Below are 14625 nucleotides of genomic sequence, written 5' to 3'. Positions count from 1 at the left end.
AGGATAAACCTACTCAGTTGGGCCCCTTAGAAAGAGCTAGTCTCAATCACTCCAGGGGCCCAACTGAGTAGGTTTATCCTTCCCTATCCACCTGAAGACGGAGACAGATCCAGTCTCCGAAACGTGGTTTTTTGTCTTTCACATACCAGAAGATGGGTGAAGTCCAAAATAAACCAAAAGAAGTAGTGTATACACCATCGTCAGAATCTTTTCAAGTCTATCTAATCCATACTTTGATAAAGAGTGAAAGTAATCACAAAAAATGAATTTGAGAGTGTCAGTGTTGCTCTGATGTGTGACATAGAGCTGATTGAATAACTTGCTGCACTTAATAGGATCAGTGAAATGTTTTGATCACTCTGTTCTTCATTTCTGTGTTAATATCAACTTGCTTTTACAGTACATTTGTTATGGTAATTTGGTATTTTAATTAATGAAATATTTCCCTTAGAATTACTGGGTTTTCAGACTTTGTCCATTGCCCAGTATTCTAAAAACTAGTAAACGCAACATTTTGGAAAATGGATGTTTCTGTCCTCACGTGACTCCATTGGGTCCCTTAGGAAGAACTGACCCCCTCACCTGAGCATGTAAACAGAGCAGTTTCTGAAACGCATCTTCTAGTTTTTAGAATACTGGACGATGGATGAAGTCCAAAAACCCAGTAATTCTGAGTGCTGAACACCATCATCAGAGCTTTTTAAGAACATTTCTCTTCATTTCAAATTTTTATTCACTGCAGGAAGAGAATGTGAACTCTAGTACCTACCTTCTGGCTTTAAAACATAGATCGCTGTTCTGAGCTTGTCATTCTGAAACCTACATCTCAGTCCTTTCAGTTCAGGAGAAAATACTGTGTATGTATGTGTGTGTGTGTTTTGTGTGGCATAACGTACTGATTTTGTGCTTCTATATTTTCAGTTGTGACAAAGTATTTAGTCTGTTTGCACAGTAGAGGAGGCATAAACATTGAGCTGTGTCGTAAAGGGGGTGACTTTGTTATGTCACGTTCAAGCATATAATTTTGTGGGCTACTATGGAAGGTTGCAATGTTGTCAGATATTGCACTTCTGCTTCGCTGTCATACACTGTAACGTTAAGAATGTCAGCTATACACTGTATGTAGGAATGTCCCTGCTTTCATATCTGTAAAATGCTGCAATCTGTTCCCTTCACATATCAATTTTGATAATGCAGATTAAGGTTATGAAGTAGATTTGAAGGTAGCTGAGACCAGAGCTTTTCAGATGCATTGTGAGAGAAGTACTGATGGAGAAAGTGGAGACAGAATTTTAACTTTAACTTAAGATTGAAAAGAAATTTTATTCAATTTCAGAGAAACCATCATTTGCAAGCAGTACAAGGCCTGAAACTTTGGGTGAGTATGGGACCATAGTGACCTTACCTTGTGAGCCTGTGGGTGTTCCCAGCCCCAACATTGTGTGGTTCCGTAACACAGAAAGGGTCGAGACTATTCCTGGTAACAGGTAAATATCATTACAATTTTCACAGCAGAATTGTTTTACACATGGACATCACTGTTCACAACTTATGTGTTGTTGTGGCTACAATGCTGAGCTCTAGTGTACAAAAGCTTCCGCTGATAGTTTATATAAGGCATGAAATGTCCATCTGACTTCTTAAATTACTTCCAAAATTTCTCTCTGAATGTGTTTTTAATAAGAAATTAAAACTGCTGATTTCATTGCTCAATATTTAATAGGCGAAACTTTAAGAAGGAATGATGCTCATGTTAGGAAATCAGAGTTTTCTGATGTGTCAAGAAGAAGATTGCATGTGAGGATATGATTTACATTTGGAAGCTTTACTGTGATACCAGAAGTTACTGGGTACCCACTAGAAGGAACACAGTGAAGTGCAGAAATGTTTTGGAAGAAGCGCTGAAGAGGCGAAATGGTTGTAGTTCACATTCTTCTGACTTGAATGTCAGTCGGGAGGTTGGTTAAGGTTGTCGGCTGTTATCATGGTTTCCTTTAGTTGTATCAAAGAGATGCTGTAATGTATATCTTCATATAAACCTTTCCTCTTCATCCCATATTATCATAAATTACCAACTTATATAAGAGCCTACAATTTGCTTGGATGTCCTGATTCTGCCTCCAACAGAAACTATAGTAGTAGTATGTAGCATATGAGGTTCTCACATCAATGGTTACAGTTGCTTCTGTCTTCTGAGGTATAATGCTGTGTACTTGCTTACGTACTCATGGAGCCGAGCCCTTCTGGAGAAGTCTCCAATTCTGCAGCTACTCAAGAACTTCCCAGCATTTTATGGAACCCGAAGGTTCATCCCCGTGTTCAGAAGAGCCCTCCACTGGTCCCTATCCTGAGCCAGGTCAACCCAATCCATACCATCCCATCCTGTCTCTCTAAGATCCTTTCTAATATTGTCCACCCTCCTATGCCTTGGTCTTCCCTGTGGTCTCTTTGCTTCTGGCTTTCCCACCAATATCCTATATGCATTCCTCATCTCCCCCATTTGTGCTACATGACCTGCCCACCTCATCCTCCTTGACTTGATCATTCTAATTATACTTGGAGAAGAGTACAAGTTATGAAGCTCCTCATTATGCAATTTTCTCCAACCTCCTGTCACTTCATCTCTCTTTGCTCCAAATATTCTCCTCAGCATCCTGTTGTCAAACACCCTCAGTCTATATTCTTCCCTTAATGTCAGAGACCAAGTTTCACACCCATACAGAACCAGAGGCAAAATTATAGTTTTGTATATTCTAATTTTTATGTTTTTGGACAGCAGACGAGAGGACAAAAGGCTCTGAACTGAATGGTAGCAAGCATTACCCGAGTTCAGTCACCTCTTAATTTCCTCCTGAATCACGTTTTGATCTGTTATCGTTGTTCCCAAATATCTGAACTGTGCCACATTTTCAAAACATCTGTTTCCTATCTTTATGTCATGATTTTGCCCTGCATTTTGGTGACGAGACAGTAACATATACTTAATTTTCTCTGTATTTACTTCTAGACCAACCTCTTTACTTGCATCAATTAAAGTTTATGTATTTTTCTTTATGGTATCTACATTATCATCCAGTAGATTCACATCATCGGCGTAGACCAGTAGCTTATGTGTCCCGTTTAATTTCAGTCCCACCTGGTTTCCCCTCACTTCTCACTTCTCCATATTGTCCAGACCAGTTCTGGGGCCCACCCAGCCTCCTATCAAGTGGGTACAGAGGCTCTTCCCCAAGGTGTAAAGTGGTCGGGGCATGAAGCTGACCACTCACCTCCAACTAGTCCTGAGGTCAGGAAAACATGTGCCTGTACATTACCTACCTCAAATGTCTTCATGGCGGATTGCTTAAGTAGTTACGCACAGGGACATCTGTACCTTACCTACATGGCATTATATCCTAGAGTACAGAACTCTTTGTAGTAATACTAGCTATGGGATGGATAGCAGTGAGAGGTAGCTATGCTTCAGTCAGCATGACAAAATAAAGTGGCATTATTTTGGTAGAATATATAGTGATTAGAATTGTATTTTATGTATAAGAGGGGCTCAGTGGAAACTGTAGCTGGAGATGGAAATTGTTTATTTTGAAGATTCTGCTAATCTGTTGCTTTTATGATCATTCCTAATAATAGGCAGCTGTGTCTTAATACAAGGGAAGACTGCAAAATATATATGAGAAGAAATGAGAGTGTGTGGTAATGTTAAAATTATAAGTATTAGTGAAATTCATGAAGTTAGTCAGTTTATTTTGTGTCTGAAGGTTAGATCACTGCAACATAATGATTACAGTCAGTAATGTTGTGGCTTAAAGAAATGTTTCTCTGTTGTTTAGTGGTGAAACAAGCAATGGTCGTTGTGATTTTCTGATACCAGTTGAAGAGAAAGCTAGGTTAGGGGTTTCCTTTTTTTGTGTCAGTCTTCCAGAAATCTTCCTGTGTAATTAGAAGTGGCATGTTCTTATTCATCAAATATTGTTGGTGAATATACAAAGGGTTTGGATTGACTATCGACTTTGTTGAACCCCTCTGACTCGTAACTACAAATAATGATAACACTCACAAATCTACACACTCCTCAAGTCACTACAGTACACAGTACAGTACAGTGTCTTCTCAGTCTGTTATATATTCACTAGTTGTCATCAGGTAGCAGCTTCTAACATTGGGAATTTCTCTGCTTCTGTGCACTCGACTAACCACCAACTACAAATGCCATCTGACGCTCACTTTGGTCAGATTTACTAAATTGCTGCTGGCCCCTTGGTTCCAAGTCCCGTGAGACTCATGATCACATTTCACTATCTTGTAGCTTTCAGTTTCAGTCCTTGTTATATATAGCCTTGGCATGGACCGCGTATAATGAACCACTCCCAGCAATCTCAATTACTCTGTGTTTATTGCTGCAGAAACATGTTTACCACAGTGTTGCCTAATAACAGCCGTCTCTTCTTGTTCAACTGTTCCAGGTTTCAGACATCATGTCACAATACTTGATGTTGATATTTCAGTGAACTTTATGTTTTATAATACTTGTGTCTCCATTTTGGTGGTAATTTATATGACAGGGTTTCAGATGTAGAAAGAAGTACAGAATGTCTGAAATGTCAGCTTGCTTGTTTATGTTACTTGTTTTAATTCTTGTCCAAGCATGTTCAGACACATTTGTAGGAAGAAGTTTATGTTGACACAAATGTTCGTAGGATTTCCAGGCTGATGAGGCAATTTCAGTTTGAATTTGTTGTCTTTATTTGTTCCATACTAATGTACATCATGGATTCCTAACTTTTTGGGTACCCTGTAGAAAATGTGGTATCCTCCTGCATACAATACTTTTATCTGATGGTTTCACCTTCTAAATGAGCTTTGTTTTCTGCAGATACTCTGTTATTGAAGATGGTTCTCTGGTGATAAAGAAACTGAGAATGGAAGATTCCGGAATGTTTCAGTGCCTGGCTGCCAATGAGGCAGGTGAAGACTCTCACTACACTTGGCTCAAAGTTAAAAGTAAGAGATCAAATACACAACTCTTTCGAATGAACTAAATCACAGTTTTATCAGTTCATGAAATCGAGTATTAGTTCAAGTGAAGTGCCCATATAACCCTAAAAGAAAAAGGTTAGGAAGCTGATGGAAATAAATAAAGAAAATTATCACTGCAGCAATTTCTTCCTTTGTCAGAACCTGAAATCCAGGGTCTCCTTCATCCAGCTCAAGCCAATTTTTTATATTTTCTTGCATGGTTTCAGTCTCTCTAGCTGCCCTCAACGCAGTCTCTTGCTGTAATCCCTCTTGTTCCTAGATCCCACGTGTCTTTTATAGTATGTACTTAACTGTGAACAGAATTTTCCATTTTTCATATATTGATCAGGATTATCCGATATCCAGACTAAATGATAGTCTCAATTAATGAAGCAAAATATAGCCATAAAAAACCTTAGAAAACAAATAAATGGAAATATATAATAATATAGCTAGTGTTGATGAAAATAAATTAAAACATATCACTGCAGCGGTTTCTTTATCTGTCAGTAGCTGAAATCCAGTGTCTCATTCATTCAGCTCAGTTCCACCTTGGATATTTTTGTCATGGTCTGAGTCTCTCCAACTGCCCTTGCTTCTAGATCCCATGTGGCTTTTATAGTATACACTGAAATTCTGAACAGAATTTTTCTTTTTTCATATTTTGATCCTGATTATCTGAAATCCAGATTAACTGTAACTGGATTATCTAGGGTTTGCTGTACTTCTATTTATCCATGTTAATGAAGTGGGAAAGATGCACAAATAAAAAAAAAAAATGGATAACCCAGGTTTTGGGCATGGTGATTGTTGAGTATGGTTATTCGTAAATGTAAGCGTAGCATCTGATTTGTTAAATTATCTCAGAAACCATAGGACTGGTGGGAAAGTGTTCATTTACAACTTCTTTTGGAAACATATTCCTCTCTGATAAATATTTAGTAATTTATGGTCATAATTCACACAGAAATGCACATGGGTCTTCTTGTAAAGTGGCTGTTAAAATTGTTCAGTCTGAATGAAAATTGAAATGGTTCAACATTTCTTTTTAAAATTTTCCTGCATCAAATTTCATGAATACACAAATTGTTTCCTGCATGCAGACAAATGAATGAACAGACTCAGCAAACTTAATGCACATTATGGATAGGTAAGCTGCGATCTGAGCAAGCCATGCACGGATAATGGCAAGTACACTGTATATTTTTACAAGCAATGTTGTATAATAGACCACCTCTGTGGTCTAGTGGCCAGCGTTCCTGGCTACAGATCCAGAGGTCTGGGTTCGATTCCCGGCGCTACCAGATTTTTTCTGACAAGTAGTGGGTCTGGAATGGTGTCCACTCAGCCTTGTGATGATAACTGAGGAGCTAGTTCAAGGAAATAGCGGCTCCAGTCTAGAAAACCGAAATTAACAGTTGTGGGGATCAGTTGCGCTGACCATGTGACACCCTCTATCCACAAAAGATGGCACTAAACTTCGTCAACAAGCGGTGGTTGCTCAGTCGGTATAGTTCGCTTGTGGACTAAAATTACAGAGTTTATGTTGTATAACATTAATGTTGTATCTGATGATGGAAGGAAACGAGGGTATGTGGCTGTATGCATTGTAATATTTAAAACTGATAATATTGAAAGAAACATTCCATCACTTCTGAAAAATATTTCATTTACTAGAATATGTGTACCTAACAGCTATTTCTCTGTTCTTGTATTGTTTTAATTATATGATATACAACATTTTATTTGTAATTAGACTCCCTCTGCTGATTAGCAGGATGTTTCAGAATGTTGTTCTACATGTTTTACTTCTTTGGTATATGTATATCTACACATAATATGTAAATTTATACAACTCGTTTATGTTTCTCTTGGGTCATAACAGAGGGCCATAGGAGAGGTAGACGCACAGCCACACCTAAAATTGTCCGTGTGCGGCAATCAGATCTCCATTCTAGAACATTTGGGGCCTATGACAGCGGGAGTAAGACTTGATATTCTTTCAACATGTTTGGGTAGCTTAGTATTCACGGTTACCACACTGAAACAGCAGTTTGCTTAAGCTTGGTTGGTGTGAAGTTTGCCCTGCACGGTTGAATAGCCTTAGTGTAGCACCTACACGCAGGGAAAGCATGAACACTGGCACTGCACACCTCCCTTCTGACCACAAACCAGCTTTAGGAGACGGGTACTTGTTTCTTGCTGTAATTGTTATTGTCCTTGACTTAATATAATAAATAATACAGTAAATGTTATTAATATATTATGAGTATGTCCATATTTATGTTAAAATAGAAAATTGTCAAATTAACTTCATCTGACCAAACCTGTTAGAGGACATTTATGTAAAACTTTTTTTTTTTTTTAAATTTGCTTAATGGGGGCTGGAGTCCGACTGGGTCCACTCGGCATGGCGGCCACTGATTGGCCTATTGTAGCCTGGCCCAGGTGATTATGATGATGGAGAATTTGGTGGAATGAAGATTGGCAGGGGAAATCAAAGTACTTGGAGAAAACCCTCCCCAGCACCACTTTGTCTACCACAAATTCCACTTGACCAGACCCGGGATCGAACCCGGGCCGCCGCAGTGGGAAGCCAGTGACTAACCACTTGAGCTATGGTGCAGCCTAGGACATTTATGTATGTCTGAAAACCTAACATGTTTTAACTTAACCTAATCTAATGTAAGTTTAACATGTCAAAGGATGTATATATATATATATATATATATAGTGTGGAAATAATAATAAAATGAAATTACATGATTTGTCAGTGAAAATTCATAGTGGTCCAGGTTAAGAAACAGTTGACAGTTAGTAGAAGTGATGGAAGGCATGCAGAGGGGGGAGGTAGCTGCTAGGTAAACTGGTGTGGGAGAATCCATGTTCATTCTTTCCCTGATCCAACTTTAGGTATGACTATGTATGTTGTGTGATAGTTGAGTTGTCAGCTTGGAATCAGCCACTTGCACTGAGTGTGACAAATAGTTGGCTGTATTCCATTCTGAATATTCATTGCACATTGAATTTTTTAATATGCTGAATAATAACTGTTCTGAATGATATATTACCAGGTAAAGTAAAAAAGTAAAAGTAAAGCTATCCCTGTAACAGGCCGTGAAGGCCCATAGGGTTGTGAGACGTTGAGGATCCCACATTATCTAGACAATTGGCTCAAAGATGGTGGTAAGGTTGTCAGCCTTACGCGCCGGCCGTGCTTTACTCCCCAGGGAAATTATTTAATTAATTCCTGGTACTCATTTTTGTTAAGAGCCTGAGTAAACCCCAGGGCCTAGTGCAGCTGGAAGGATTAGGTCAACTGAAAAAAACCCAATGACCTCATCGGGACTCGAACCTGCAACTTTCTGGCTTGTAGCATAGCCCCTAAACCACTACGCTACCGCATACCAGGACTTAAATTAATTGATGGCTGTTAATTCAGTTAGTTTAGCTGACAGAATTGATGTAATTAAACCACAAGGTGCTGGCTCCTTGATCCATGTATGTTCAGATCACTGAAGTTTGTATGTATATCTATACTGAGGCAATGGCAAGAAGCCCTGTGGGTGGTGGGGATGACATTCATATGCTTCCCACTCTGAGCATAATGCTGTTTATGTTTCTAGCACACTCTGACCCATGTCAACCAGAACAAAGTACTTATTCATAGTGAAGGTTATTACTAGCAACATTATTGTGAACCAAAAGGGCAAGGTGACTAGAGGGAAATTTAAGGTTTGCTAAAGGGGGCAGAACAATAGCTCAAAGATGTGTAGGGTCTCTTTCATGGATTTTTATTTTTGTGGCCACTGTATGTATACTCATTTCTTCCTCTTAACCTTGTTTGTGGTTAAAATAATACAGGAAACAGCACTAATCATTTGATTCACCAATGGACAGTACAAAAAGTTAACAGAGTCATGAATCTTTGTCAGTGTTGAAAAAAAGGCAGATTATTCTTGCAGTACATCATTACAAAGTGATGAATGGGATACAGCCTTGTAGTATATTCTTTATTATTTTACATGCATGAAAATCACAGTAGGTTTGATAGAATGTTCTAGTCTAGGTAGATTGCAAATGTATTTCAGAATTTGTGGAACTTAGCAACAATGGTGGGTACTGCATCTTTTTGTAATGTACTAGTTAAGGATTCAGCAGGAAGTCTCATCATTTGTTATAGAAGTTTTCCTACTGTTAACCTGTTTACTCCCATATTTCTTTCCAGTCCAACATGTTATTGGCCAACATTTAGTGCCATCACCCATGAATGACATGCACAAATAATCAGTCTTAAATAGTTCCTTTTATATAATGTGCTACACTTCACATATCTACATCAAAACAGTATCAGCACACAGAGTAGTAGGTATGGTCCAGTGAAAGAAAAGTCTGCTTGCTTATACATGACTTACTGCATAACTTATGTTCATACAGCAAGTTACCTCTTGACAATTCATTGCCATTGTAACCCAAAATTGCACAATGATAATCATAAATGACACACCTACAACAGTTTTCTTATATATATATATATATATATATATGTTCAAGGACAGCACATTCTGTGGGAGGTGCTATACCTGAATCTTACAGTTTTTATACAGAAATATAATGAGTGTACTTTAGAAGATAGTATATGCAAAATTCTGTTGTGACATATCATTAAAACAGACTTCCGGCTGACCTACTTGTTACAAATAATAGAAAAGTAATTTAAAATATTTCAGGTATCTGTATCATTTTGAAGCATGAACTTTGTAAGAAATGTGGAATTTTAACCTCAGAAAAAATGAGAGCAGTGAGACTGTTTCTGTATGAGACACCATTCAGTAGTACCACATTTTCCTAAATTTTGGCACCACAGACCCCACTCTGATTATTATTTGTTTAAATAATTGATTTTTAATTCCAAAAGGGACACCCATTATAAACTCAAAGAAGGCCTTTTTAAAGGGCAGAAATACATAAAACTGCCATCTGTTGATGGCAAAATGGAACACTAGCACAATATAAACACAAATAACAGAACATCTCTGAGAGTGGTTCTGCTCTTTGAACATACCAGCCAGTGTTGTCTTGAATATGATGATATTTTATAATGGGTTAACGATTTTTCTCTATTATGTTCCATTTAGGAAACGTACAGTTTCCACAGTTACCATCTGTTTTAGCTCATGAGAATTCCCTGTGGTTGTGAGTGACTTTGAATTGTGATCTGTGGACTAATTTTGGTAAAAGAAAAGAGTTCGTTAATAATTGATTTATCCCTGTGTTACATTTAATTTTGACATTTTGGTTCCAGCATTTTCCATATTACTTTTCGACTGTTCTTACTGGAAGAAACATGCATACTGTTACAAAAATTGTCTATAATCTGACATATTTTCTTAATTTTCGATAAATCTGTATCATTTTCTCTTGACAGTTCCAACATTCTGTGCCTTTTCCTGCACTTCTCAATCTTAAATTTTTGACATTTGAAATACAGTAGCTAAACGTGTTATGAAGTATAGATAAGGAAAAGAGATCACTTGGAAGATCTAGGCATAGATGGGAGGATAATACTAAGATAGATCTTGAAGAAATAGAATGGGAGGATGTGGATTGGATTCATCTGCCTCACAGTAGGGACCAGTGGTGGGCTATTGCATACACAGTAATGTACCTTCAGGTTGAATGAAATGGTGGGAATTCTTACCTGGTTGAGAGCTGTTAGCTTCTTAAGAAGGCTGTGTGAAGTTAGTTAGTTGGTTGGTTGGTTGGTTGGTTGGTTAGTTATAAATAAACTACAGCTGGCGCTGGGGTGGGTTTTCTTCTAGTATTTCGGTTTCCCCTGCCAATCTTCATTCCACCAATTGCTCCACGATCACCCTCACCTATCAGCTGGGGCTGGTACATTAGGCCAGAAGTGACTGCAGTACAAGGGACTTAGTCGCACCCCACTAGCAATAAAAAAAACTACAGCTGCTTTTAGGATCGGCTGGTAATTGTATGAACCATTCTCATTTCATTTTGTAATATTATGAAATTACTTACTAAGGTCTTTTACAGTGATAGTTCAAATTTAGAGATGTTTATTGTTGTATTTGTTATGAAGCAATGTATTTTTACAGCTGCTGTTCCAGTAATGGAGACACCACCCCAAAATGTAACGGTTCTGGATGGAAAGGATGCAACCATTACTTGCCGGGCTGCTGGAGCACCCACTCCCAATGTCACTTGGATATATCAGGGTATGTGTGTTTGCACAAATTATTAAAAATTAAAATGAACTAAAGTTCTTATTTGAATAAACAATTAAAATTATCATAAAGAAATATGAATTTGTTTATTGTTATTACATGAAAATAACCCCATTATTTAATGTCTATTTACAGTTAAACTTGTGAGATTTGAATTTCTTACAGCAATTAGCATGATGACTAGCGTCTTCTGGGATTTACTCCATATACAGTAAACTTCTGCTTATCTTGTATATGAGCATCTGTAATTATCATGCACCTGGCACAAATTTCAGAAAAGAAAATTAACAAGTTTATGAAGTTAATTCATTTACAAATTTGTGATGTGCATATCCTCACCCATCATGCAGTGCTTCTGCCAGCCATCACAAGCAGCACTGCCCCTTGCCCACCCTCACACAGATGCCAGTAGAGACTGGTTGAATTTGTGATCACTTTACATTACAGCTAAAATCTTTCACCTTCCAATACAGTATATCACATAGGAAGACTCCAGCACAAGAACTGGTGTGAAAATATATCTTGACTTTGTACTGGGTTTCTGTAAGGGTTTTATATTTTTTCCCCCATTCAGCCCCTGCACCCAGTTCCCCATAAGTGCCTGAGAGCCGAGAGTTTACTGTAGTTTGGTAGAAAGTTACCAGACTTCCAGAGGAACTTGCTTCCTCAATCTTCAGGATGAAGGAATGAGCCAGGCAGGGAGATGGTACAGATATAGGGAAGCAGGATAAAGAAACGACCTTGAGCCAGGTCAGGGGGATACATGGCAGGCTCCTTGTAAGGACCCATCTATAGGCCTTGGTCTTTTCCATTTCTCCTCTATACATTCATTTGTAGAGGCAGCAGATTCCTCCAAAACATTGGTACCTGGGGACCAAACTATGAGGTGTCACATCTTAGGAGGCCAAATTCTTAAAATCTTCTTTTTTCAAGCTGTAAGGCAAGAGTGTATTTCCAGCGTCTTACGGAAATCTTGGGGTTCCATAAAATGCTGGAAATCTCTGGAGTGCTTGAGCAACTGTTGGCTTCTCAAGAGGCACTTATCTCCATGGAGTTAGTTATTTATTTCACTGTGAGTGTATTTTGCAGTCTACATATATGAATAACCTATAATTCACTATACTTCATGGTAACAGCTCCCATAACTTCATAGCATCATCAGCAATACAGATTTTATGTAATGTTGTCATTCTTTCATGTGTTTTGTCATGATATGAAAACACTTATACTAACATTAGAGGCTTTATGTGTTGCCTTAGTGTTTGATTTAGGGGTTTCATTTCATAAGCACTGACAAGACAGTGACTGATAGGTCCTTCTCATATGGGCATGCAAATTTGAAATTTATGTTGCTCTGCTGAGTGATGCACCCTTCCTCAGTTGCATTGCTTTTCTGCAGGTCTCCTACTATGGGAACTTTGTCAATCCTACACAGTCTACTCAGTTTCAACAAGGCAATAGATTATCCAGTTTGTGAGACATGAGATTCTCACAACAGTGAATGTTAAGGTCACAGTTTTGTTGGATGTGGCACCAGTTTAGTCTGGCAGATATGTACCAGTGTTTCAGAGGAGCCTTGCTGTAGTCACATCTTCCATTCAAAAGAATGAATAGTATATTTCTCCAGAATGGTGGTACATATCTACCAGTCAACACTGCATCATATCCTACAATATATCTGAATATTAATAATATAAATAAAATGTAAAGCTGTCCTTGTAACAGGCTGTGGAGGCCCATAGGGTTGTGAGATGTCAAGGCTACCACATTTTTAAACAATTGGCTCATGGCGCTGAGGTTGTCAGCCTTACACGCCAGCTGCCATTTACCCCCAGGAAGATTCCTGGTACTCATTTCTGTTACATGCTGACTCAACCCCAGGGCCATAGTGTGGCTGAAAGGATTAGGTCAATTGACACATCCAGTGACTTTACCAGGAATTGAACCCGTGACCTTAATAATGGGAAAATAACCAAAAAATATCAGGAGTAAGACACATCAGATGAACTAGATAGTAAGAGAGAATACATCTTAATATCCAGTGTATCTGATGTGTCTTACTATGGACATTTTTTGGCATTCTTCCATGACACATGTCCTGTTGTTATTATTTTTGAACCTACTTTTGGACATTTGGTATGTCTGTGTCTGTGGTATCAACACATCATTCCTTTTCACCTTGTAATCATCTGGATTATGAGGCTGTGTAGTCTGGTAGGTGGGTAATAATATTTTAGGGGATGATATTGCCTCCAGCTTAATGGTACATTTTAGACTTGAAGATGGGGGCAGTATGTTTCTCCAAAACATTCATACCCACCTACTGGACTCAGTGGTATCGTAAGCCACAAGTCCAAAACATGAAATGCCTCATATTTCCAAAGAGCAACATAAACATTTCAAACTTATATGCTCAGAGCATGGGGAAATACTGCCAGCTCCTAGATGCATTAATTGAAGCATAGTGTAGTTTTGATATTCTTGCCCATAGGCTTTACTGGCTGCATTGGTTATGTAACTTGAACTTTTAGTGTTTAGCTTGGTTATATGTTGGAGCTGTTCCATTTCCTTCATGCTTATGTGGCTCCTTCCAATTGGAAATCATACCCACACCTCAGCCTTTACTCTCACTGCAGGACATATACGTTGGACCACTTCCTCCTTCCAACTGGTTCACCATGAAGATAGCAACTGCAATACAGACATTTAAGTTGCAACAGCTTTAGCATATTATGTGGTCAAACCCTGAAAGCCAATAACCATTTCCATGCTGACTTTTTCTTCCTGTGCTTCATTCAGAATAAAGAAGTGTCAGAAGACATATGCTCATCTTTAACTGAACTTTACCTGATGTAACCTAATCTAACCTGACATGAAAGGGCATATGTGTACATCTACAACCTAATAAGGAAATCAGATTTAATGTCACTTAACCGAGCTTAGCCAAACGATATTTTAACAAACATTTTAGAAAAGCATATTTACTCCTGCAGCTGAACATATCCTGCCCTAATTTAATCTGCTGTAACAACCTCATTTAGTGCAACCTAACCAAAAAGAATATGTGAAAGGAGATGTGCATGCCCATAACCAAACATAACTTAACCAGATCTAACCTAACATGTCAAAGAGCATATATACAGGGTGTCCCAGGAGGAATGGACCAAACTTCGGGAGGGTGTTCCTTATGTTAAAGTATGCCGATATAACCCAAAACACCTATGTCCAAAGTTGAACGGTTACGGAGATAATGGCCAGAGAAGTGTCAAACTTTGACCGGTGTTACACACTTGTTGATTACAAAATACATATTAAAACTGGCAGGAATATGTGGATTCTGTAATGTTAATAATGTACGTAACAT

At 38.3% G+C, this 14625-nt stretch overlaps 1 protein-coding gene across 1 annotated transcript in view; it reads left to right on the top strand.

Moving 5' to 3' along the window:
- LOC111861864 (protein sidekick) overlaps positions 1-14625 on the top strand; it is a gene marked incomplete in the record, with an annotated part of 210972 nt that overhangs the window by 106858 nt on the left and 89489 nt on the right. The window contains 3 exon segments of the mRNA XM_033750483.1: positions 1345-1487; positions 4874-5001; positions 11133-11252. Coding sequence (XP_033606374.1) covers positions 1345-1487; positions 4874-5001; positions 11133-11252 — 391 coding nt within the window.

The sequence above is a fragment of the Cryptotermes secundus genome, unplaced genomic scaffold, assembly GCF_002891405.2.
Source record: "Cryptotermes secundus unplaced genomic scaffold, Csec_1.0 scaffold1258, whole genome shotgun sequence".
NCBI classification, from domain to species: domain Eukaryota; kingdom Metazoa; phylum Arthropoda; class Insecta; order Blattodea; family Kalotermitidae; genus Cryptotermes; species Cryptotermes secundus.
This window is presented reverse-complemented; position numbering and strand designations above follow the sequence as displayed.